General features: G+C 48.0%; 1 protein-coding gene across 3 annotated transcripts; it reads left to right on the forward strand.

Annotated features, from left to right (window-relative positions):
- The first annotated feature begins 819 nt into the window (after window positions 1-819).
- LOC143785166 (nuclear factor 7, brain-like) lies at window positions 820-27326 on the forward strand. 3 transcript variants are annotated; one of them, XM_077273859.1, is made up of 10 exons: window positions 925-1252; window positions 12235-12309; window positions 14069-14226; window positions 15165-15617; window positions 17168-17263; window positions 17342-17575; window positions 17672-17694; window positions 17775-17905; window positions 21885-22016; window positions 23634-24406. In XM_077273859.1, the coding sequence occupies exons 1-10, from the start codon at window positions 1045-1047 to the stop codon at window positions 24227-24229; spliced, it is 2106 nt and encodes a 701-aa protein (XP_077129974.1). In that variant the 5' UTR covers window positions 925-1044; the 3' UTR covers window positions 24230-24406. The 3 variants fall into 3 exon arrangements, with proteins under 3 accessions (XP_077129975.1, XP_077129974.1, XP_077129976.1); XM_077273861.1 differs by lacking the exon at window positions 925-1252 and adding an exon at window positions 8438-8447; XM_077273860.1 differs by lacking the exons at window positions 21885-22016; window positions 23634-24406 and adding an exon at window positions 26579-27326 and having other exon boundaries at window positions 820-1252.
- Window positions 27327-27689: the final 363 nt, after the last annotated feature.

Consider the following 27689-nt stretch of genomic DNA (forward strand, 5'->3'; position numbering starts at 1 on the left):
CCAGCATAGCCGAGGCAGGGAACCCCAGCTGCCTGAACCGGTCTGACTGGCCCCGGAATCCAACGATGATCTGAGGTAAGATCTGCTGCAGGTCCCGTCAAGGACAGGAAACCAGACTGATGCGGGAGAGAGGTACCGCCTTTTTATCTGTAGGTTTCCTGTCCTTGGTGGGCGGATCCCCTCTCCGTGGTGCCGTCATGGGGGACAGAGAAAAATCCTAATACTCGCCTGTCCTAAATGTCCCCACTGTAATCCATGGGACCCATCATGCAGAGGAGCCTGGGAGGATGACGCCCGCAGAGGAGCCGGGGAGGATGACGCCTGCGGTGAGCAGCCCCGGTCCTTGCTGCACTTAGCGAGCCGCATCCTGTCACTGAGGTCCGGGCCGCTCACATTACAGGGGGACGATTAGGACGGGGGGGGGAACATGGACGGTAGAAACTAATGCAAGTCACACAAGAGACAGGAGCGAGGGCCTGGACCCAAGTGCTTATAATCTGAGAACATGGCAGTGCTACAAAGCCTTCACTAGGCACCTGGGCAGCTGTATAACGAGGCCCAGGATTTATAGTGAAGGGAGATGAAAGTAGCGCAATGTGCCAGAAGCACCGGCCGGCCATCACTAGGAGCGGCAGCAGCTCCCACACACTGACACTACAGAGGACCTTCCAAGTGCAAACTCCCAGCCTGGCCCCGCTCCCCCGTGCTTTACACCACAGCTTGTTTGTTTAGGCCGCAGCCACAAAGAGCGGGAATCCACCACGTGCAGTGACACCTCTGTGTGCGGAATGTCCCGCTGCAGCCTCCTCCGCTCCCGCCGGGGCACAGCGCCCTCTGCTGGCGGCACCTGCCTCTCCACGTGCGGGGCCGGAGGCCGCCATTATATTGTCCTACAAGACGGAAAACGCGGCAACTGCAGGAGAGCGGCGCATGCGCACTAAGCAGCGTAGAAGCCGGCGCGCAGTCCAGCCTCGGTGTTCAGGCCCCCCGCTCCTGTGTGTGAGGTGACAGTGTCCAGGCCTCCCGCTCTCCGCTCCCGCAGACATGGCCTCTACCGCGCACACCGATGTCTCCGAGCTGGAGAAGAAAGACGTCCTGGCCGGGGACGAGGCGGACAACCCCGAGGAGCCCATGGAGGAGGAGGACGACGATAACGAAGAGGCCGGAGATGGCGACGACGGGGACGTGGAGGAAGATGTGATCGTGCAGATCGGAGCCACGTACTCGTGCAAGAGGCAGGACGGCTCCTACCGTGAGTGATAGGCCCGACCCCTATATACCGTGTATCCCCCTATATACTATATATACAGGATGGCTCCTACAGTGAGTGATAGGCCCGACCCCTATATACCGTGTATCCCCCTATATACTATATATACAGGACGGCTCCTACCGTGAGTGATAGGCCCGATCCCTATATACCGTGTATCCCCCTATATACTATATATACAGGACGGCTCCTACCGTGAGTGATAGGCCCGATCCCTATATACCGTGTATACCCCTATATACTATATATACAGGACGGCTCCTACCGTCAGTGATAGGCCCGATCCCTATATACCATGTATCCCCCTATATACTATATATACAGGACGGCTCCTACCGTGAGTGATAGGCCCGACCCCTATATACCGTGTATCCCCCTATATACTATATATACAGGACGGCTCCTACCGTGAGTGATAGGCCCGATCCCTATATACCATGTATCCCCCTATATACTATATATACAGGACGGCTCCTACCGTGAGTGATAGGCCCGACCCCTATATACCGTGTATCCCCCTATATACTATATATACAGGACGGCTCCTACCGTGAGTGATAGGCCCGACCCCTATATACCGTGTATACCCCTATATACTATATATACAGGACAGCTCCTACCGTCAGTGATAGGCCCGATCCCTATATACCGTGTATCCCCCTATATACTATATATACAGGACGGCTCCTACCGTCAGTGATAGGCCCGATCCCTATATACCGTGTATACCCCTATATACTATATATACAGGACCGCTCCTACCGTGAGTGATAGGCCCGATCCCTATATACCGTGTATACCCCTATATACTATATATACAGGACCGCTCCTACCGTGAGTGATAGGCCCGACCCCTATATACCGTGTATCCCCCTATATACTATATATACAGGACGGCTCCTACCGTGAGTGATAGGCCCGACCCCTATATACCGTGTATACCCCTATATACTATATATACAGGACGGCTCCTACCGTGAGTGATAGGCCCGATCCCTATATACCGAGTATCCTCCTATATACTATATATACAGGACGGCTCCTACCGTGAGTGATAGGCCCGACCCCTATATACCGTGTATCCCCCTATATACTATATATACAGGACGGCTCCTACCGTGAGTGATAGGCCCGATCCCTATATACCGAGTATCCTCCTATATACTATATATACAGGACGGCTCCTACCGTGAGTGATAGGCCCGATCCCTATATACCGTGTATACCCCTATATACTATATATACAGGACGGCTACTACCGTGAGTGATAGGCCCGATCCCTATATACTGTGTATCCCCCTATATACTATATATACAGGACGGCTCCTACCGTCAGTGATAGGCCCGATCCCTATATACTGTGTATCCCCCTATATATACAGGACGGCTCCTACCGTGAGTGATAGGCCCGACCCCTATATACCGTGTATCCCCCTATATACTATATATACAGGACGGCTCCTACCGTGAGTGATAGGCCCGATCCCTATATACCGAGTATCCTCCTATATACTATATATACAGGACGGCTCCTACCGTGAGTGATAGGCCTGACCCCTATATACCGTGTATCCCTCTATATACTATATATACAGGACGGCTCCTACCGTCAGTGATAGGCCCGATCCCTATATACCGTGTATACCCCTATATACTATATATACAGGACGGCTACTACCGTGAGTGATAGGCCCGATCCCTATATACTGTGTATCCCCCTATATACTATATATACAGGACGGCTCCTACCGTGAGTGATAGGCCTGATCCCTATATACCATGTATCCCCCTATATACTATATATACAGGACGGCTTCTACCGTCAGTGATAGGCCCGATCCCTATATACTGTGTATCCCCCTATATATACAGGACGGCTCCTACCGTGAGTGATAGGCTCGATCCCTATATACTGTGTATCCCCCTATATACTATACTAGATGGTGGCCCGATTCTAACGCATCGGGTATTCTAGAATATGTATATAGGAGCCATGTAGTATATAGCAGACAAATACTACGTGGCCTGTGCTATATACTATGTGGCTGCTATATACATACATACATACATATTGTAGAATACCGGCTGTGTTAATACAGGCCACGCAGTATATAACATAGCCACGTTAGTATATAGCACAGAGATGTAGTATATAACACAGCTCACGTAGTATATGGGGCACTATATGCGTGGTTAACCCCTTCATGACCCAGCCTATTTTGTCCTTAATGACCTTGCCATTTTTTGCAATTCTGACCAGTGTCCCTTTATGAGGTAATAACTCAGGAACGCTTCAACGGATCCTAGCGATTCTGAGACTGTTTTTTCGTGACATATTGGGCTTCATGTTAGTGGTAAATTTAGGTCGATAATTTCTGAGTTTATTTGTGAAAAAAACGGAAATTTGGCAAAAATTTTGAAAATTTTGCAATTTTCACATTTTGAATTTTTATTCTGTTAAACCAGAGAGTTATGTGACACAAAATAGTTAATAAATAACGTTTCCCACATGTCTACTTTACATCAGCACAATTTTGGAAACAAATTTTTTTTTTGCTAGGAAGTTATAAGGGTTAAAATTTGACCAGTGATTTCTCATTTTACAACAAAATTTACAAAACCATTTTTTTTAGGGACCACCTCACATTTGAAGTCAGTTTGAGGGTTCTATATGGCTGAAAATACCCAAAAGTGACACCATTCTAAAAACTGCACCCCTCAAGGTGCTCAAAACCACATTCAAGAAGTTTATTAACCCTTCAGGTGTTTCACAGCAGCAGAAGCAACATGGAAGGAAAAAATGAACATTTAACTTTTTAGTCAAGAAAAAGATCTTTTAGCAACAATTTTTTTATTTTCCCAAGGGTAAAAGGAGAAACTGGACCATGGACGTTGTTGTCCAATATGTCCTGAGTACGCTGATACCTCATATGTGGGGGTAAACCACTGTTTGGGTGCACGGCAGGGCTCGGAAGGGAAGGCACGCCATTTGGCTTTTTGAATGGAAAATTAGCTCCAATCGTTAGCGGACACCATGTCGCGTTTGGAGAGCCCCCGTGTGCCTAAACATTGGAGCTCCCCCACAAGTGACCCCATTTTGGAAACTAGACCTCCCAAGGAACTTATCTAGATATGTTATGAGAACTTTAAACCCCCAAGTGCTTCACAGAAGTTTATAAAGCAGAACCGTGAAAATAAAAAAATCATTTTTCTTTCCTCAAAAATTATTTTTTAGCCCTCAATTTTTTATTTTCACAAGAGTAACAGGAGAAATTGGACCCCAAAAGTTGTTGTCCTGAGTACGCTGATACCCCATATGTGGGGGGGAACCACTGTTTGGGCACACGTTGGGGCACGGAAGGGAAGTAGTGACGTTTTGGAATGCAGACTTTGATGGAATGGTCTGCGGGCATCATGTTACGGTTGCAGAGTCCCTGATGTGCCTAAGCAGTACAAACCCCCCACAAGTGACCCCATTTTGGAAACTAGACCTCCCAAGGAACTTATCTAGATGTGCGGTGAGCACTTTAAACCAAAAAGTGCTTCACAGAAGTTATAACGCAGAGCCTTGAAAATAAAAAATCATTTTTCTTTCCTCAAAAATTATCCTATTGAGGAACAGGGGTAAAACGCTGCGGAATCCGCACAAAGAATTGACATACTGCGGAAAATACAATGCAGTTTTTCCGCGCGGTATTTTCCGCACCATGGGCACAGCGGATTTGGATTTCCATAGGTTTACATGGTACTGTAAAAACCTGATGGAAAACTGCTACAAATCCACAGCGGCCAATCCGCCGCGGATCCGCAGCCAAATCCGCACCGTGTGCACATAGCCTAATTCTATCCTCAGCCCTAACCCTAGTTCTAGCCCTAACCCTAGTTCTAGCCCTAACCCTAGTTCTAGCCCTAACCCTAGTTCTAGCCCTAACCCTAGTTCTAGCCCTAACCCTAGTTCTAGCCCTAACCCTAGTTCTAGCCCTAACCCTAGTTCTAGCCCTAACCCTAGTTCTAGCCCTAACCCTAGTTCTAGCCCTAACCCTAGTTCTAGCCCTAACCCTAGTTCTAGCCCTAACCCTAGTTCTAGCCCTAACCCTAGTTCTAGCCCTAACCCTAGTTCTAGCCCTAACCCTAGTTCTAGCCCTAACCCTAGTTCTAGCCCTAACCCTAGTTCTAGCCCTAACCCTAGTTCTAGCCCTAACCCTAGTTCTAGCCCTAACCCTAGTTCTAGCCCTAACCCTAGTTCTAGCCCTAACCCTAGTTCTAGCCCTAACCCTAGTTCTAGCCCTAACCCTAGTTCTAGCCCTAACCCTAGTTCTAGCCCTAACCCTAGTTCTAGCCCTAACCCTAGTTCTAGCCCTAACCCTAGTTCTAGCCCTAACCCTAGTTCTAGCCCTAACCCTAGTTCTAGCCCTAACCCTAGTTCTAGCCCTAACCCTAGTTCTAGCCCTAACCCTAGTTCTAGCCCTAACCCTAGTTCTAGCCCTAACCCTAGTTCTAGCCCTAACCCTAGTTCTAGCCCTAACCCTAGTTCTAGCCCTAACCCTAGTTCTAGCCCTAACCCTAGTTCTAGCCCTAACCCTAGTTCTAGCCCTAACCCTAGTTCTAGCCCTAACCCTAGTTCTAGCCCTAACCCTAGTTCTAGCCCTAACCCTAGTTCTAGCCCTAACCCTAGTTCTAGCCCTAACCCTAGTTCTAGCCCTAACCCTAGTTCTAGCCCTAACCCTAGTTCTAGCCCTAACCCTAGTTCTAGCCCTAACCCTAGTTCTAGCCCTAACCCTAGTTCTAGCCCTAACCCTAGTTCTAGCCCTAACCCTAGTTCTAGCCCTAACCCTAGTTCTAGCCCTAACCCTAGTTCTAGCCCTAACCCTAGTTCTAGCCCTAACCCTAGTTCTAGCCCTAACCCTAGTTCTAGCCCTAACCCTAGTTCAAAAATAAAAGTAAATATATTTTCTTTATTTTTATTATTGTCCCTACCAATGGAGGTGATAAGGGGGGGGGGGGGGGGGGGTTCATTTACTATTTTTTTTATTTTGATCACTGTGATAGGTTTTATCACAGTGATCAAAATGTACCTGGAACGAATCTGCCGGCTGGCAGATTTGGCGGGCGCACTGCGCATGCGCCCGCCATTTTGGAAGATGGTGGCGCCCATGAAGCAGACGGACGGACACCGGGAGGCTCGGTAAGTATGAGGGGGGGGGGATCGGAGAATGGGGGGAGCGGACAGGCGGACGGAGCGGAGCACAGGACGGAGGACTGGGGAGGCGATCGGTGGCTGGGGGGGGGGGGGGGGGCAGTTCAGGGCTTCCAGCCATGGCCGATGATATTGCAGCATCGGCCATGGCTGGATTGTAATATTTCACCATTTTCATAGGTGAAATATTACAAATCGCTCTGATTGGCTGTTGAAAGTCAGCCAATCAGAGCAATCGAAGCCACGGGGGGGGGAGGTGAAGCCACCCCCCCTGGGCTGAAGTACCACTCCTCCTGTCCCTGCAGATCGGGTGAAATTGGAGTTAACCCTTTCACCCAATCTGCAGGGACGCGATCCCTCCATGACGCCACATAGGCGTCACAGGGCGGATTGGCACCGACTTTCATGACGCCTACGTGGCGTCACAGGTCGGGAAGGGGTTAATTAAGACTTAAAATAAAAAAATAAACATATACTCACCTTCTGAAGGCCCCTTGAAGTCCTGGCGCCGGTGTGCTGTGCACGCGGCAGCTTCTGGTCCCAGGGTTGGTATGAGCACAGGACCTGTGATGACGTCGCGGTCACATGACCGTGACGTCATGGCAGGTCCTTCTCGCATAGCATCCTTGGCACCGGAGCTTGCCGCTTGCACTGTCGAGGACAGCGGGCGACGTCGTGGGGTGAGAATAACCTTTTTTTTATTCTTATTTGTAACATTAGATCTTTTTACTATTGATGCTGCATAAGCAGCATCAATAGTAAAAATTTGGTCACACAGGGTTAATAGCTGCGTAACCGGAGTGTGTTACACCGCGGTCCGGTAACTCTGGCATTAACCCTGTGTGAGGGCTGACTGGAGGGGAGTATGGAGCGAGCACTGACTGCAGGGAGGAAGGAGCGGCCATTTTGCCGCCGGACTATAGCCGTCGCTGATTGGTCGTGGCAAAACGCCCAATCAGCGACTTGGATTTCCATGACACAGAGGCCGCGACCAATGAATATCCGAGAAAGACAGAAGAACAGACTGAAGTGACCCTTAGACAATTATATACTACTAGATGTATATAATTGTAGTATATGGCCCAGCCACGTACGTAGTATATTGGCCCAGCCACGTACGTAGTATATTGGCCCAAAATAAACATATACTCACCCTCTGAAGGCCCGTTGAAGTCCTGGCCCTGTGCTCGGTGCAGGTGTCAGCTTCCAGTTCCAAGGTGTGATGACGTCGCGGTCACATGACCGTGACGACCGCAGGTGGCAGCTTCCGGTCCCAGGATGGTATGCCAGAAGGACCTTCCATGACGTCACGGTCGTGTGACAGCGACGTCATGGAAGGTCCTTCTCGCAGGGCCTGTGATCACGTCGCGGTCACATGACTGTGACGTCATGGAAGGTCCTTCTCGCATACCATCCTGGGACCGGAACCTGCTGCTTGCATGGAGCGGTCACCGGAGCGTCGCTAGGAGCGCGAAAGGCGGCGGATGGTGAGTATAGCAGTTTTTTTTTATTATTATTATTTTTAACATGACATATTTTTACTATTGATTCTGCATAGGCAGCGTCAATAGTAAATAGTTGGGGACACACAGGGTTAATAGCAGCGGTAATGGAGTGCGTTACACCGCGGCCCGTTACCGCTGCCATTAACCCTGTGTGAGCGGTGACTGGAGGGGAAGGGGATTATGGAGAGGGCGCCGGGCAGTGACTGCAGGGGAGTAGGGGAGGGACTAATCAGACTGTGGCCGTCGCTGATTGGTCGCGGCAGCCATGACAGGCAGCTGCCGAGACCAATCAGCGACTTGGATTCCATGACAGACAGAGGCCGCGACCAATGAATATCCGGGACAGACGGAAGTACCCCTTAGACAATTATATATATATAGATATATACAGGACGGCTCCTACCGTCAGTGATAGGCCCGATCCCTATATACCGTGTATACCCCTATATACTATATATACAGGACGGCTCCTACCGTCAGTGATAGGCCCGATCCCTCTATACTCGGTTGTTTGTACATCCATCTATACGCACGGTCGCCATTATCCAGGATGGTGCCGTCTCCGGCCCCTCTTCCCTCTGTACAGGGGGATGTTCGGCCTCCGATCTCATGTTTGTCTGAGACTCCATCTCTACTTCTGGTATTTCTCCTGGAGGAAGCAGCGCGGCCGACACAACCTTGTTGTTCCCATTATAATGAGCGACCCCAGTATCAGCGGGGGGCTCCGCTGTGGTGTGTCCGTCACGTGAGGGCCCAGTCCTGTATGAGTCCAAACTGTCTGTGTTCTCAGCAACCAATCAGAGCCTAGCTTTCACTTTACCTCAGCAACCAATCAGAGCCTAGCTTTCGCTTTACCTCCGCCATGTAAGAGCTGACATTGGGCAGTGTCTCCTTCCTGTCAGTCAGTACACAGCTGTCTGTGAGCAGGCACATGCGGCGGTTTCGAGCTCTGACGCCCGGTGTCGCACTGCTGGACACACGTAATACATCAGTGGCACAGAGCAGAGCTGTGGAGTCTACGCTAAAACTCCGACTCCTTAATTTCCATGACTCCGGCTCCCTCATACATGGCTCATGTTAAAGTGATAAGTTTACTGCAGTAAAATAGTAACCTAGGGCTTTTAATCATTTATTATGATACAATAATCAAGCCAATTAGATAGAACATAAAATATATTTATTGGAATACAACTTTAGAATTACCTTTTTCATATTTACAATTTATTATTTACTGTGCAATAAGTGTATAAAAAAAAAAATTAAAAGATTTCAACAAAGACGTACTGAATAGCAATTGTGCAGTCTATGAATGTTATGAGAAATAGTATCACCTCCATCAGATCCTCCTCCATAGATGACCTCACATCTGACCTAATTATTTTAAGGCCAGAGAACGACCTCTCTACACTAACATGAGTTGGTGATAAAGCAGTGACCACATGGGCAACATGTCTAACAATTTCAGGGTGTAAAGGAATTGCCTCGTGCACAGTCAGTTTTGATGAACAATTGAACTCTTCTAGTTTTTTGAGCAAGTGAAAAATGTTGCTGAAATATGGTCAATCTGTTTTCTAGTGGAATCTTTCCCTGCAGCAACTCTTTGCCTGCTCCATGTCATCCAGATACTTGTCGAAATCAAACTCCTCATCTGATGATGAAGGAACAGCAGCACTGGCAGGACCCGAGTCCTCTTCCTCTTGGCCGTCCTGTAGCCACTCATCCTAACTGCTACCTCAGTCAGAGCTGCTTTTCCTTTAGTAAGCTGTTGATCGTCCAGCAATATACGATGACTCGGGTCCACATAAACAGCTGCTAGAAGAGTTTTATTTTCTAATAGCAGTGTCTCTCTCCATTTCAGTGAAGCAGCAATGCCATCTGCGATTATACCTCCTCTTTGGGACAGGCAAAACAACAAGTTCTTCCACTCCTTTATAAAAATGCCAGGAGTTAAATCCTCAGCTTGTAACTTTTTAGTCACTGTAAATGGGTGATGAAGCAATTCCTTCAATTCAGCCACCTGTGTCCATTGACCTTCATGTAGTGTTGCCTGAGGGTTGGCAATATCTACAAGGAAGGGTTTCAGCTCAAGTAATCGCTCAGTCATTAAATATGTGCTGCCCCACCGAGTGGCTTGAACCATAATTGCCCTTTTTCCAGCACGTCTCTTCAAGTTGGAATCAATTTTAGGGGTTCTGGCAGCAATAGCCAATTTCCTCACTTTGCTAATCAGAGTTCCAGCATGTCCCTCTTGCAGACTCTCTTATTGCCAGCTGCAGCGTGTGCACAACACAGCGCATGTGATGAATATTAAAGAGGTGTGAAGCAGCTTCAACAAGATCATCTAATTGTAAAGAATCATTTTGCTGTTCTTCAGTAGTAATATCTGTTTGTTCCTCCGTTATGGGAACAGGACTGTGGCCTTCCATCTCCAACACTGGATGTGAAATGTTCTTCTAGCTGCTGTTCACCATCATTATTGTCACTCATTGGTTTAATTGTACTTATCATGTTTGCAGCATTATCAGTTACAATAGCAAGAACCTGTTCTTTTTTGAGTTCATAATCTTGCACAACTTTATCCACTAAGGTCTGGAGAAACTGGCTGCTGTGAAGAGCTTTAGTATCTTTTACTGCCGGCGTCTTAGTAACAATTTTTTGTTGTCGCAAACAAATCGAACATTAATAGTAAAACAGTTCACTCTGTGACATGTGCAGGCATCTATTTTAAGAAACACAAAGCGTCTCTTGAGAGTCTTTTTAAGATCATCCTTTTGGTTAAGGGCTTCTTCCATCACTAATTTTCTAATACTTCCTCTTTCCGGAGAAATACCAGGTTTGCGAGCCACTTCTCCATTAAGAGCTGTAAAAGCTGGTCATGCAAATAATGATAATGGTACACAGTCCTTCACAACAAGCTCAATGCGCTGTCTTTTAAAGACAACTTCTGTCATTGTTACAGTAACTTTGTCACTTACAAAATATCTTGTAACTGTTTGAGACACTCTTTCCACCTCCTTTGCCTGGCAGGAAGTGCTGGTTTCTTGGTGTTGCTGTGATCTTTTTCAATCACAGCTTGGTAAAATTCTGGGTGGCAGCTTTGTAAATGTCTTTTTAGATTGGAAGCTCTTGAAGAAACATTTTTATCACTGCCTGAGTATGCACTGATTTTGGCATCACAGCATTTGGTTTAATCTGGGTCACTTATACACTGACCCACAAAATGTTTATTATCTTATGTCACTGTGAAATGCTCAAATACAGGGACTTCATAAGATGCTTATGAGACATTTTGTAATTCTGTTAATTCGCTCTCAAAATATTTGTCCTGTAAAAAAAAGGTATATTGTAATTCTTGCAAGAATAGGGAATCATGCACTGTATAATTTAGGATATAAATAAAACAATCTTTGCATAAATCAATAGGACAGATAAGTATAAAGTTTGTAAAATATGTTGGCTTTATTTTGAACTTTCATTGTCAGGCTTGTCTCAGGGTACAGCTCACTAAATGCTTCACAGTCTATGAAGAGGGGTGGAGGGAAGGGAGCATGTTTGTTCTGAATAACATTGCAGAACACACACAAATATATATGTTCTCATCGATCCTGTTACTGTATTTCTGAATTTGAGATGTTTGAAAAAAAAATTTTCCCCTTATATTCTATGTATAGTGTATATAAGTCATCAGAGCAGCTAATTTCTCCAAACATGAGCTAAGAGGAAAAACAAACTAAAACATCAAGCACACGGCAACAACATATACTGGACTATTGATTTATGCACAGTTTATTGACAGTTTAGATATGCTTTCAGAAGTACTTACCTTGATCCTGCTTTCTTGTTCACTCCAGAAGTTCTGAGATGAATGCAGGCATTCCTTCCCTGTGTGTTTATTTTTTCCCTCTTATCTGTAGCGGAGCTTCACTACTTATGAACATAAACTGCAGCACAGATTCATCTCAGCTAAAAGTCTAGACCTTAGATCAGGAATAGGACAGACATTTATAGGACATTTCATAACTTACCCAAATTCTTGTGAAAAGAATATTCCCCACAAACTGCTTTGAACTACTGTACCCAATTTATTATACATTTTCAGAGTCGGTCCATTTTATACTGACTCCAACTCCATCAAAATGGGCTCAGATTCCGACTCTCCAACTCCACAGCCAATGTGCACGGGATGGCGCGGGTACATGGTGTATGTAGCTGCGGGGCAGATCCCTCGTCCGCTCATCTTCCTTTTTTTTTTTTTTTTCCAGATGACGCAGAGGTGGTGAAGACCCGGATGAATAAGCAGGCGGGCCGCGAGGAGTTCTTCGTCCATTACATTGGCTGTAAGTGATGGTCTTTCCACGGTGTGACGAGCTGCAGTACGGAGCACGGCCACTACACGGTGCGAGGCGCTGCAGTACTGAGCACGGCCTCTACACGGTGCGAGGCGCTGCAGTACCGAGCACGGCCACTACACGGTGTGAGGCGCTGCAGTACCGAGCACGGCCACTACACGGTGTGAGGCGCTGCAGTACCGAGCACGGCCACTACACGGTGTGAGGCGCTGCAGTACCGAGCACGGCCACTACACGGTGTGAGGCGCTGCAGTACCGAGCACGGCCACTACACGGTGTGAGGCGCTGCAGTACCGAGCACGGCCACTACACGGTGTGAGGCGCTGCAGTACCGAGCACGGCCACTACACGGTGTGAGGCGCTGCAGTACCGAGCACGGCCACTACACGGTGTGAGGCGCTGCAGTACCGAGCACGGCCACTACACGGTGTGAGGCGCTGCAGTACCGAGCACGGCCACTACACGGTGTGAGGCGCTGCAGTACCGAGCACGGCCACTACACGGTGTGAGGCGCTGCAGTACCGAGCACGGCCACTACACGGTGTGAGGCGCTGCAGTACCGAGCACGGCCACTACACGGTGTGAGGCGCTGCAGTACCGAGCACGGCCACTACACGGTGTGAGGCGCTGCAGTACCGAGCACGGCCACTACACGGTGTGAGGCGCTGCAGTACCGAGCACGGCCACTACACGGTGCGAGGCGCTGCAGTACCGAGCACGGCCACTACACGGTGCGAGGCGCTGCAGTACCGAGCACGGCCACTACACGGTGCGAGGCGCTGCAGTACCGAGCACGGCCACTACACGGTGCGAGGCGCTGCAGTACCGAGCACGGCCACTACACGGTGCGAGGCGCTGCAGTACCGAGCACGGCCACTACACGGTGCGAGGCGCTGCAGTACCGAGCACGGCCACTACACGGTGCGAGGCGCTGCAGTACCGAGCACGGCCACTACACGGTGCGAGGCGCTGCAGTACCGAGCACGGCCACTACACGGTGCGAGGCGCTGCAGTACCGAGCACGGCCACTACACGGTGCGAGGCGCTGCAGTACCGAGCACGGCCACTACACGGTGCGAGGCGCTGCAGTACCGAGCACGGCCACTACACGGTGCGAGGCGCTGCAGTACCGAGCACGGCCACTACACGGTGCGAGGCGCTGCAGTACCGAGCACGGCCACTACACGGTGCGAGGCGCTGCAGTACCGAGCACGGCCACTACACGGTGCGAGGCGCTGCAGTACCGAGCACGGCCACTACACGGTGCGAGGCGCTGCAGTACCGAGCACGGCCACTACACGGTGCGAGGCGCTGCAGTACCGAGCACGGCCACTACACGGTGCGAGGCGCTGCAGTACCGAGCACGGCCACTACACGGTGCGAGGCGCTGCAGTACCGAGCACGGCCACTACACGGTGCGAGGCGCTGCAGTACCGAGCACGGCCACTACACGGTGCGAGGCGCTGCAGTACCGAGCACGGCCACTACACGGTGCGAGGAGCTGCCGTGCACAGGGGCCTCCTGACATGATGTCCGGGGTAGATGGGGCTCAGAGCCCGACCCTTAGCTTCTCTTACGAGATCAGCGACTGTCAGGAGTGACGGCGGTTTTCTATCTCTCCCCATAGAAGGCACATGAATGAACCACACATCCATGTGTATGGGGGACCCGGCGAAGATGGCTGACGGCCATTAGCTGTCACGTGTGCAGAGGCCGTTCCTTCACCTGAGCTCGCTTGTTTCCACAGTGAACCGTCGCCAAAACGAATGGGTGGAAAAAACCCGACTGGTGATTCCTAAACCAGTGAAAGAGGGGCAGGCGGCTAACAGCGCTGAGCCAGAAGTGACCGAAGACGGAAAAGCCTCCCTGAAACGGAAAAACGAGGACGGCGCACCTGACGCAAAGGTAAGGGGGCGTTCAGTTCTCCCGTCTGCCCCGACATGTCGCCAGCCTCTCCAAACATTGGTCCTTTGGAGCTCCGATCGTGTACGTAGCAGATTTCTCCGAGATCTGAGGCCACGTCTGTCAGCTCATCTCATTGTCGTCCTTAATGCTGAGCCGAGCTCTTCAGGACGTGCTTGTATCAGAAATCTATGGAAGACGCTTCTTCCTGCACTGATGGGCACAGGGCGGTGGACGTCTTGTCCTTTCTGTACGGCAGCCTTGTATTCGCCCCTGTACAGCCCCATGCAGTCACTGCACAGACTGGAGGAGTTTTGTTAGACATATTTTTCTTTTTTTTGGGGGGGGCATACACCTGATGCTGCCACATACTTACGGTAAGTCCGAAAACTCCAGATGGAGTTTCTTCTCTGCATAGCAGCTTTTCCATTTGTCTTCAGGATCCCTTTGTCCCCTGCCCAGCTCACGTAAATCTCTTTATAATCCCAAGAAAGCCTTTGTTGGGGTCTTCGGGTAACGACGCGCTGCCCTGATGGTCCTCCCTGCAGGGCTGTGGAGTCAGTATAAAATGAACCGACTCTTATCATATATAACACACTGGGTGCGGTAGTACAATGCAGGATGTGCTGTGAATGTTTCCATAATTGGGAAAGTTCTGGAATGTCCTATAAATGTCTGTTCTGTTCCGTTCCTGATCTGGGAATCTGGGCTTTTATTGGAGATGAATCTGTGCTGCACTGTATGTCCATTCTGAGTGGTGACCGGGGCTGTGGAGTTGGAGGTTTGGCTTACTCCATAGCTCTGCTTCCCTGGATCATCTCCTGGATATTACATACGACTGAGCAGCCATTTACTGGACGTATGGGGAAAGGTCACTGTCTCATATCGTCTGATGGATCCTGTGTACTCCCTGATCCCAATTATTCTCTTTGTTTCTTTAGAAAGTAAAAGTTGACACTGAAAATGATTCCTCAGTCAATTCGGTGATGGCGTCCGAGGCCTTTGCTGAAGAACTGACCTGCCTCCTGTGCAGCGAGCTCTTTAAGTATCCCGTCATGGTGGAGTGCGGCCATAACTTCTGCAGGAACTGCATTGACAAGGCCTGGGACGGGCAGGAATCCTTCACCTGCCCGGACTGTAAGGAAGTCATCACTGACAAGAGGTACACCACCAACCGAGCCCTGGCCAACCTGGTGAAGAAGACAGTGGGGACCAGCTCCTCCAGCCTGACCCCTGCGAAGCCCAAACTGGCCGAGAACTGCCCTGAGCACGACGAGCGGCTGAAGCTGTACTGCAAGGACGACGGCACACTGAGCTGCGTCATCTGCCGTGACTCGCTCAAACACGCCAGTCACAACTTCCTGCCCATCCTGGATGCCGTCGGGGTGTACCGGGTAAGTGGTGAGGAAATCCTCCCCAGATCTCTCAGCCGGCAGAGCTGTCGGCCATCGTGGCCACATTAGAAGAAGCCTTCTCTGTACTTTGCAAATAAATTCTCGCGCAAAAGGGGTGTGGTTCATCATAAAATAGGCATGGCCTAACATGCCACACACAGCGCCAGAATCGTGGCCCCAGGAGGAACGTTCAGTGAATGCCGGGTGTAAACTCAGACCAGACAGGTATAAGCTCAGGGCCGGCTGGCTTTTGTTTCCCCTTTTCAGTGGACACTTTGAGCTGGGCATTGAGGTGGTCTCCCATGGCGGTGCGCCCACTAGTCAGCCCAGTCCTTCTCACCCCCTCTCCACATGCAGTCACTTAACAATCGCTAAGGTTTATAATATTAGAGTTAGGACAGTCCCAATTACAGTCACCGTGAAGTGGTGGGATGGCAATCAAAAAAACATGTTCACTAAGTACCGTATATTATTTTCATGCACTGTTACTTACTTACTGCAGGGTATTTAATCGTTATGTTTCTGTCTTTTTTTTTTTTTTTTTTTTTTTTTAATCTGTTCAGTGGCCGGTGTGAACATGTGCTTACACGCTGCCTGCGCACCGCTTTATATCTCAGTTCATACCTTTTGGGTTTTTTTTTTTTTTGGTTTGATCAGACAAGTTGTCCAATTTTTAATGTTTGGGGTTTTTTAGCGCTGTTTTAGGGCTTTATATAATTTACCAAGTGACTTTTTTTTTTCTTGCACACAAATAGAGAAAAGCTTTTATTTTTTTCCATGTTTTACGCCAAATAACCTGTTGAATGATGTCTCAAGGTTGTTCGTCGTGCCCATGCTTAATGTGTCTTTTTTTAGATATATTTATATTTCTGATGACATTTATTTTATATGAAAAGGAATGTTTGTCTTAGAACCTTTTTTTATCACTTTTTTCCTTGTTTTTTTTTTTTTTTGTTATACATTTACATATTTTTTTCTTTTTAATGTTATATATTTTTTTATTTTTACACAATTTGTCTCCAAGGATGTCGGTGTGGGTCTTTTTTTTTTTTTTTTTTTTTTTTTTTTTTTTTTTTTTTTTTACAGCATTGGCTTTTTTTTCTATACTAACTGGGGCATTCATACTGGGGCACTGACTCTGGCTTTCAGTGGCAGAGCTGATGGGTGTCTGCTAGAGCAGGCAGACATGCAGCGATCACTATTTCCAGGTCCTCACTGAGCGCTGGGTATTCCGTGTCCTAGAAGACAGAAGCGGTGATAAGCTGCTTCTGTCTTCTCGCCAGGGTCTGCAGCTCTGTCTGACAGCCAGGATTGGAGCTGGCATAAAAGCTGTGGATTTGCAGTGGCGCAGAGTTAAGTCCCCGCACCAAGCACCGTACTTTTAACCTCTGTGGCGCATTTTAAGACCATCTAGTCTAAGCTCGCACCACCTAATAATTGGATTACCTTTGTGGCCAATGGGAGACTGCTCCTAAATTGAGCGCAGCTCAACATTACAGGAAGTTTTATATCCTAATATAATGACCTTTCCACGTAATCTTCCTCTCCAGACAGAGCTGTCGGCCATCGTGGCCCCATTAGAAGAAGCTCAGAAGGTGACGGAGCAGCTGACTGACGAGCAGAAGGAGAAGGTGGAGCAGCACAAGGTGAGCGATAGCCGAGAAGCTGAATGTCATGTCTGCCACTGACATCCTGGGTGATTCTCATCATTCCGTCCACCTCAGAGCAACGTCTCCGAGTCCCGGCTCCACATTGTGTCAGAGTTCGAGAAGATGCGCGCGTTCTTTAAGGAACAAGAGGAGAAGCTTCTGGAAAACCTGAAGGAACAAGGCGACAACCTGCTGAAGGAGATGGAGGCCAACGTGATGAAGATGCAGGAGAACCAGGACAACATTAGGCAGACCATCACCATGGCCAACGAGCGAGCTGACGACACAGACTCCATCTCATTCCTCACGGTAAGTTCCGCCGTCTGGCGAGGATCATGGCGCCGACTGCTTGGCTCTCGCTTCTGCATTCCTAATCCCGCTCTTTTTTTTTTTTTTTTCCTGCAGGGCATCAAATCGTTCATTGAGAAGTAAGTGTGCGGCACATTTTCTGTGACTGATGTGTGATTTCTGCTGCGGGTTGTGCTGATCTGTACACCTCAATGTCCAGGTGCCAGGAGCAGCAGAAGGATGTGATGGTGGCTGGGAACACGCTTCTCTCCAAGGATCTGTGTCATGGGACTTTCAAGGGGCCCATCCAGTACGCCGCATGGAAGCTGATGAAATTCTCCATAGTGCCGTGTAAGTGCCGACTCTGAGTCACCAGTGCTTTCCCTATAGGATAATGGCGGCGCAGGCTCCCTCCCGTGAACCGCACACTCGCATTTTATTTCTCCTCTGTATTATCGCTACCTCTCAATGTCCGTAATGATATCGGCCCTCGTCTGACCTTCAGGATGAGGGCGATCAATAGACACGAATATTGGGATAAACACCGATCTGCCATAACATTAACCCTTTCAGATGCTTATTTTTCTTTTATTGAGGGAGGTCCGGCCCTTAAAGGGAATTTGTTATAAAAAAAATGACCTATTGTTTAAATCGGGCTTTTGCATTTACAAGTATTTTTAACCCCTGGAGGTATTTTCTTTTGTCGCTCCCCTTCTTCCCAGAGCCATAACTTTTTTATTTTTCCGTCAATTTGGCCATGTGAGGGCTTATTTTTTGCGGGACAAGTTGCACTTTTGAACAACACCATTGGTTTTACCATGTCGTGTACTAGAAAACGGGGAAAAAAAATTCCAAGTGCGGTGAAATTGCAGAAAAACTGCACACTCACACTTGTTTTTTGTTTGGCTATTTTGCTAGGTTCACTAAATGCTAAAACTGACCTGCTATTGTGATTCTCCAGGTCATTACGAGTTCATAGACACCTAACATGTCTAGATTCTTTTTTTATTTGAGGTGGAAAAAAAATCCAAAATGTGTTTGTCATTTTGAATGGGGCCAAAGGGGAGTAATTTAAACTTTTATTTTTTATATATTTTTAAAGACTTTTTTTTTTTTTTACTTTTGCCATGCTTGAATAGTCTCCATAGTAGACTAGAAGCTGGCACAACTCGATCGGCTCTGCTACATAGAGGCGATTGTGCGTAACCCATGTGCCAAGGAAGGACGGCAACCAATGAACCAACAACGAGGTCTTCTGCGCCTGAGCATCTGTCTGGAGCTTCAGAAGAGCGACAACCAGGAAATCATTGAACTATCGTAGAAAGGTGTCAGAACACACTGAGCGATCTGCGGCCACACACAGCAAGCTGCGCTGCTCTGAGTGCCCCCGATGACCGCTTTCCACTGCCAGAAACCCCTAATTGGACACATGAGCATCATATCTGGACTATGGAGAAGGCGGTCGGTGCTGTCCCTTTGTCAATCATGTTGCAGCAGTGTGTGTGCACATCGACTTTCCCAGAGAAGAGTTGGCATCGGGATGCACTATGAGGAGAAAAGCCGGCGGAGGTAGTGTGAGAGAGCATCACTTATCTAAACCACGGGCAGCGCCTCATGGAAATGGGATTCCCTAGTGCTAGCGCCTCTTTTGGCAATAATGGCAGGCACGGTACTAATAAAGGAACCTGCCTCTGACTGCGGAGCCACCATATGGATAATGTTAGAAGAAAATCGTGGTCAGTGCCATTCCCCTCCACCACCACCCTTCTAACACTCCTCAGGTGATGCACCAATTGGGACGCCCTACTGACCAACCGGTTTAAAGGGGAAGGGGTGACCGGCCACACCTACATGAGTTAAATTCAGGTGCAGGGGTCAGTAACTTCCTCTTTTCCCCTGCTGACCCCGGAACCCTCTGCAGCCATGTCTGACGCCATGATTGATGCCCTGTGGCAGAGAGCAACACAGGAAGGTGAGCAATGGCTTCAAGCCCTTATTACTGGCCTCGGCGCTCACCTCCCTGTGCCGTCTCATGACCCCCTAATAGTGCCTCGGCCTCCGTCCTCGCCGGCCCCTCCTGACCTCTCACTCTACCATTCCGCATAATCCCCTATGGCCTCCCCTAATACTGGGTTAACCACGGCCGTCACCTCCCCTGTGTCGCTCCCTTTTTGTGGTCCACCTCTAACAGCTGCCATTCTCGGAGATCCGTCCTCATCCTCCAGTCCGCCCGCGGCCTCCCCGTCCTCCGGTGCTCCGGAGGCTGCGGCAGCTGTGCATTGCAGCAGGCAGTCGGGAAGGCGCTTCCATCCTCCCAAACGGCTCGATGTCGGTGGAGACGCGCTGGCGACCGGACATCTCGTTCCTCCACCACCTTAGTCACACCTCGTTCCAGGGCTCGGGCCAGGACGTGCCAGGCCCGAGCCCCTGCTGTCACCGCCCGCTTCCCGGCGCGTCACTCTGGCCACCTTCACACAGGCCTTCCGGCCAGCGTCAGAAGATTTCCGGATCAGCCAAGGTTCGGTGCACTCCGTCCCTCCTGCAGGCCCAGCTGCTGTGCCTGCATGGGGGGACGCAAAGACAGGATCGAGGTCCCTCAATGACACTGCAATCCAACCAATCTCTGCGCTCTTCAGCAGCAAGCCAGCAGTAATAATCTAAATGTAATCGCACCAAACACTCTACCCCAAATGACTGCCAATAACAGATGGTACATTAACCCCTGCCCTCCCATACATGGCCCGTAATATCGGTTAGTGACGTAGTGCCACCTCCCATATTACACACCACTTCCAGCTACGTCTCTCAAAACCCTTAACGAACCCCTTATCGCCCCCAACACGTCCCACAGCAGCAGCAAACCCAGGCATAGACGCCACAGGACCTCCTACTCCTCCTCAGACGACTCCCGTCACCATTCCGCTATCCCTCTAAAAGATGTTCATTCGACAAGGCGGTAGAGCTGGCGCAGCCGGGCCCAGCGCACTGCTAGCTAAATCAGACCTAGTCGGCATTCCGCCTATTACCCGTGCATCCCGACTGCTTCCACCTATTAGGTTGTAAAGTGGACCAGCAATATTAATTTGACATGTGCCTGCCGATGGGATGTTCCATTTCATGTCACTATTTCGAGCTTTTCAGTACTTTCCTTCACTGGGTAGTCCGGTATGAAACAGGCAGCAATTGTCTGATTCACTACCTCGACGAGCAAATATACTCATTACTCGGGTTTTCCCGAGCACGCTCGGGGGTCCTCTGAGTATTTTTTTAGTGCTCGGAGATTTAGTTTTCATCGCCACAGCTGCATGATTTACATCTGTTAGCCAGTATAAGTACATGTGGGGGTTGCTAGGGAATCCCCACATGTAATCAAGCTGGCTAGTAGCTGTAAATCATCCACCTGCGGCGAAGAAAACTAAATTTCTGAGCACTAACAAATACTCGGAGGACCTCGAGCATGATGGGGAAATCTCGAGTAACGAGTATATTCGCTCATCACTATTCTCTATTCGTCAGCCCCAAAGTTCAAACCTCTGCTCATTCCTTCTCGAAAAATTTAAATTTCTAGCATGGCATTTCGGTGTTCTGCCATCAACCAAATAACAAAATCGGACATTGTATTGTATTGCCTTTCCTTGGCATCGAAATAGACACCAATTTGATGGTGTTTCGTTTACCAGCTGAGAAAATACAGAAACCACTGCATATGTTGGAGGGTTCCTGTGAAGATGAAAAGGTCACCCTTGCAGTCCTTGCTGGGTCTTAACATTCGCCAGCCGCGTAATGCCGGTCGGCAGAACCTTCTCTCGCCGATTATCGTTGGCAACTAAGGCCATTTCCCAGCCAGGACATAGGATTAGAATTACACGCTCATTGAGGGCAGACTTACTAGTCTTGAAGACATTCCTACAATGGCCATACCTGCGTCAGGGCAAAAGAAATGGCAAGCAAAGAACTAGGTCTCGTAGCAGGAGGGCGCGTTAAAGAGGGTTTTGCAGCAAAATACAAAAACGAATGGTGCAAAAGCAGCTGGCCAGAGCTATGGACCACAGCAAACTGGGGATGTGATCCAGCCCTGTTACAAATTTTTGCAATAGTATCATCAGTTGAGCTATGGGTTACCCAATTGAAAAACACGAACATTCGAAGTATAATGAAAAATCCGGGAACCGCAAAGAGCTTAAACCATGTCTTCTGCATCACTGCCCTTACTCGCCCTTTTACACCGGCTAGCACTACTGTGCCTGAAACACAACATCTGGTGTCGCGCCAGATTACTGTCCAACATAGATGATCATCTCGTTAACTCACTTTCTCTTCTGATTGGCAGGCGTTCAGAGTGCTTCTCCCCAGGGCACAACCAGCGGGGATCCAGTGTCCTCCATCCCTATGGGACACAGTGACGAATCACTAACGCCACTAATACGCTCCTCCGTTACATCGGCTACCTGGCAGGTCCATGGTAAGGCGTGGGAAGAGTGGTGTGCTCTAATTCAGGGTAGGCCCGTCGATAAGTGAGATCGGGCAAGATGCGAGGTGTCTGCAGAATTCTTGATTCGTCTCAGAGAAAGAGGGGCGTTGGGTACATCGGCACAACGACCATCATCGGGATTAGCCTGTTTCTTTCAACTAATGGGGTGGGCGGACGTTACTAAGTTCTTTTTCTTCAGACAAGCCATTAAAGGCTGGAAAAGGCTTCAACCGAGTCAGGAATATCGTCGCCCCATTTCCCTTCAATTATTACATGACGTTATTTCAATATCCCCCATCCGTATGCAAGTCGCAGTACGAGGCGATCTTCATATCGGCAGCTTTCGCTATCGCTTTTTTTCGGTGCACTTCGCATTAGCGACTTGTTGCCACCGTCAAAAACTGCGTCGGAAGGCGGTTTGATCAATGAGGACCAAGTCATATGCAGCGACGCTCTGTACATTCGGGTGCGTAAATCCGAGTGCGATCATGCCGGTAGGGGCATGTAGGTCCTAGTTAACTCATCAGATAGCCCAGTAAAAATAGTTAAACACTACGCGGTAATAAGACACGCAAGCAGATTTTTTTTTTTTCTCACACACAGAGAGGTCCCCTCTTAGGCTACTGTCACACATCAGGTTTTGTGTTTCAGGCACATCCGGCAAGCTTTTTAAAAAAAAAAAAAAAACAGATCCTTTTTTTTTTATTATTATTATTATGCCGGATCCGTTTTTTTCTCATAGACTTGCATTAGCGCCGGATTGCGCCTGATGGGCAGACATTTCATCGTTTTTTTTTCCGGATCCGTCCAAATAGTCATTTCCGGTAGACGGAGAAAACGTCCAGAGGAACGTATTTTTGTCCGGCGGGAAAAAGCGCAGTGACAGAACCGGCCAAAAACGCGTGAAACAATCCAGTGTACGGATCCGGTTTTCCAAGCATTTTCCATTTAAATAATGCATATTTTACGTTCTGGGGTCTCTCACACACTCACACACACCCACACTCTCACACTCTCTCTCTCTCTCTCTCTCTCTCACTCACTCACTCACTCACTCACTCACTCACTCTCACCCTCTCACTCTCACCCTCTCACTCACTCTCACCCTCTCTCTCACTCTCTCTCTCACTCTCTCTCTCTCTCTCTCTCTCTCTCTCACTCTCACTCTCACTCTCACTCACACTCTCTCTCACTCACTCTCTCTATCTTTCTCTCTTTCTCTTCCAGAAAGTCACTATAAACTTTATGTTAAAAATAAAAAACTGGGTCCGGCAGAAAAACAGATCCATCGCATCATTTTTTTCACTATTTGCAACAGATCGGTTTTTTACAACATTAGCCGGATTCTGCCTGAAACAAAAAAACCTGATGTGTGAAAGTAGTCTTATCAAGTATCAGTTTCAGGCAATCTTTAAGCAATGATTACAAAAAACGGCGCTAATCCGAAGGAGTACGGGACGCATTCTTTCCAAATTGGGGCAGTCACCGAAGCAACTAAGGCAGGAGTATCGGAGGCCAAAGTGCAGAGAATGGGTCGTTGGAAATCCGCATGTTTCGCCAGATATATAAGACCTGATTTGCTGAAGTAACACATCTTGTCTCTTACAGGCATATTTAGGCCAGCTGTCTATATTTTGGGACATTCATATGTCTACCGAGCGGCTAAGAGGGCCGAGCTTTGCCCGGGAGGAAAAAATCTAGGCTTCCAGGGGCTGGAGATCAACTGGAGAGGCTTCGGAGGGCTCCAGTGGCAACGGGTTATCCCAGAAATAGTCAAGATCGCTAAGGTGGCCAATGGGCCGGTGATATTAGTGTTACACGCTGGTGGCAATGATTTGGTTGTACGAAAAGGCAATGAGCTCCGTACGTTGATGACAACAGACATAGAGCGTTTCAAATCTCTTCTACCACAGATGATATTGGTGTGGTCGGAAATCGTGTCACGAGACGTTTGGATCGGAGCACTTGACCCAACAGCCATAGAGCGATCAAGAAGAAAGGTTAATGCGTGGATGGCGAAATTTGTAAGGGAACAAGGCGGCATTGTGGTCCGCCACCATCAGCTGGAAGGAGATAATTCTGCACTATTAAATCCGGATGGAATTCACCTGACGGACGCTGGTCTTGACATATTTTTGTCCAACTTGCAGTTCGGAGTCGAGCAGGCCCTAACGCTGATGGGTGAGGGTCTGAGTCCTGTGTAGGTCATACACATGATCCTCTGTGGCTAAAGTTGTAGAGAGAGGCAAAGGTTTGTAACGGCTCATTGGCTTGCTCGCTTGTCGGTCGCAGACAGGGCCTTCGGCGATGAGCCCGTTGCGAAATGTAATTGCCTTTCTCTGCTTTTGTAAGTAATAAACTGACCAACCTGTTTCAAACCATCTAAGCCTGTCCGTGTGTTCATTACGGGACTGGTGGGAGGAGGGAAGGCACTGTTTGAGACACATGGGTCTCCGCAGTCTAGGTTTGTAATGGTTTGAGGAATGTGATGACTTTTTTCCAAATTCTCAGATCTCAATCTGCTTGACAAACTCTGTGCTAGAGAAACCAATCCATAGAGGCCGCACCAGACAAAGCACAACAGTCTACTTCCACTGGTTGCTCATTTTACAAGGATGAGCCTACTGAGTGTCAGGCAGGTGGTTTTAATGTTATGGCTGATGTCTGTTCGATATGTAAAACCCCTGGCAAAAATTATGGAATCATCGGCCTTGGAAGATGTTCATTCAGTTGTTTAATTTTGTAGAAAAAAAAAAAGCAGATCACAGTCATGGCACAAAAGTAAAGTCATTTCAGATGCAAATTTCTGGCTTTAGAAACACTAAAAGAAATCAAGAACAAAAAATGTGGTAGTCAGTAATGGTTACTTTTTTTTAACCAAGCATAAGGGGGAAAATTATGGAATCGCTCAATTCTGAGGAAAAAATTATGGAATCATGAAAAACAAACAAAAAACCCTCCAACACATCACTAGTATTTTGTTGCACCACCTCTGGCTTTTCTAACAGCTTGCAGTCTCTGAGGCCTGGACTTAATGAGGGTCACACAGGACTCTTCACCAATCTGGCTCCAACTTTCTCTGATTGCTGCTGCCAGATCAGCTTTGCAGGTTGGAGCCTTGTTATGGACCATTTTCTTCAACTTCCGCCAAATATTGTCAATTGGATTGAGATCCGGACTATTTGCAGGCCATGACATTGACCTTGTGTCTTTTTTTCAAGGAATGTTTGCACAGTTTTTGCTCTATGGCAGGATGCATTATCAATTATCATCTTAAAAAAAATGATTTCATCATCCCCAAACATCCTTTCAATTGATGGGATAAGAAAAGTGTCCAAAATATCAACATAAACTTGTGCATTTATTGAAGATGTAATGACAGCCATCTCCCCAGTGCCTTTACCTGACATGCAGCCCCAGATCATCAATGACTGCGGAAATTTGCATGTTCTCTTCAGGCAGTCATCTTTATAAATCTCATTGGAACGGCACCAAAGTTCCAGCATCATCACCTTGCCCAATAAGATATGACTTTCATCCAGTCATCCACAGTCCACGATTGCTTTTCCTTAGCCCAGTGTAACCTTGTTTTTTTCTGTTTAGGTGTTAATGATGGCTTTCGTTTAGCTTTTCTGTATGTAAATCCCATTTCCTTTAGGCGGTTTCTTACAGTTCGGTCACAGACGTTGAGTCCAGTTTCCACCCATTCATTCCTCATTTGTTTTGTTGTGCATTTCCTGTTTCGGAGACATATTGCTTTGAGTTTCCGGTCTTGACGCTTTGATGTCTTCCTTGGTCTACCAGTATGTTTGCCTTTAACAACCTTCCCATGTTTGTATTTGGTCCAGATTTTAGACACAGCTGACTGTGAACAACCAACATCTTTTGCAACATTGCGTGATGATTTACCCTCTTTTTAAGAGTAAGATAATCCTCTCCTTTGTTTCAATTGACATCTCTCGTGTTGCAGCCATGATTCATGTCAGTCCACTTGGTGCAACAGCTCTCCAAGGTGTGATCACTCCTTTTTAGATGCAGACTAACGAGCAGATCTAATTTGATGCAGGTGTTATTTTTGGGTATGAAAATTTATAGGGTGATTCCATAATTTTTTCACTATGCTTGGTTAAAAAGAGTAACAATTACTGACTACCACATATTTCGTTCTTGATTTCTTTTAGTGTTTCTTAAAGCCAGAAAGTTGCCATTTGAAATGACTTTAGTTTTGTGCCATGTCTGTGATCTGCTTTTTTTTTCTACAAAATTAAACAACTGAATGAACATCCTCCGAGGCCGGTGATTCAATAATTTTTGCCAGGGGTTGTATATACATATGGGCAGAGTTGAGTGCTACAATTAACATGAGGGATGAGAAAGTCGTCGCTTGCACCATTGGACTCCGTATGTGTGTGGATAAAATGCAAACTGCAGTCCCAGCCACTTTACCTGGATGTCACCAGGTCGATCTTTCTCGTCATATGAATTTCTTGTCTTACTGATAATTTACAAACTAAAATGTTTTTTTTTTTTCCTCCCTTGCTGTTTCTGTTCAGACTTGTCCCCTATGATGCTGGACCCGTCCACTTCGCACCCCAACCTAATCCTGTCTGATGGCCTGACCAGTGTGAAGTACGGTGACAACAAGCTCGTGCTCCCCGATAACCCCAAACGCTTCAGCCAGTGCATCCTGGTCCTGGGGTCTCAGGGCTTCGATTCTGGCCGCCATTATTGGGAGGTGGAAGTGGGAAACAAGACCGCCTGGGATGTGGGCATGGCCAGCGAGTCCAGCAACCGCAAGGGGAAGATCAAGCTGAACCCCAAGAACGGCTACTGGGCCATATGGCTGAGGAATGGTGATGCCTACAAGGCTCTGGAGTCTCCCTCCAGGACCCTGATCCTCAACGCCAAGCCCAAGAGGATCGGAGTGTACGTAGATTACGAGGGCGGTCAGATCTCCTTCTACAACGCCGACGACATGACTGCCATCTACACGTTCAGAGCCACATTCACAGAGAAGCTGTACCCGTACCTGTCCCCGTTCCTGCACGACTCCGGACGCAACTCTGAACCCCTGCGTGTTGTTCACAACTGAGCATTAAGGTGGTCTCGCTGTTCCAGAAATGGTCATTGCATTCCCAAGTTTGTTTTAGTTCAGTCGGCTTCTCCGCTTAAGTTGGCGGTTACATTTCTTGTGAGATGTTAGGTTTGTGATTCTGTGATTTTACATTAGTTTTTAAATTTCTTGTTTGTTTTTATTTTTTTTTATTGGTTTCAAATTAAATAAATGACTTGTGAACCTGGTTCCTTTTCATTATTATTTTTTTGTTTTTACCCGTAATATTTTAATGATAAAAGTAAAAGTTGGTCTTTTAGCCTGGATAGGGGACATATAACCCAATTAGTGTGTCTGGCCATTACAAGTCATCTCTCGGCATGGTCAGTCACATTCTTGCCCATTGCTGCTGCTTCCATCACCTTCAGGGCTAACTGAGCTTATCCCTTTTTGTCACAATGTAATCCATGTTTCTCACCTCGTTTTCTGACCGTTGTAACATCCATGAGAAGACTCCTAAACTAGCGTACTTCTCCCGGGATTTCACAGCTGGCAATCTAGTCTAATATTGCGCCAAAATGTCTCTTTCCAGGTCACCACCTGACAGCACC

Source organism: Ranitomeya variabilis, chromosome 7 (genome assembly GCF_051348905.1).
Source record: "Ranitomeya variabilis isolate aRanVar5 chromosome 7, aRanVar5.hap1, whole genome shotgun sequence".
Classification (NCBI taxonomy): Eukaryota; Metazoa; Chordata; class Amphibia; order Anura; family Dendrobatidae; genus Ranitomeya; species Ranitomeya variabilis.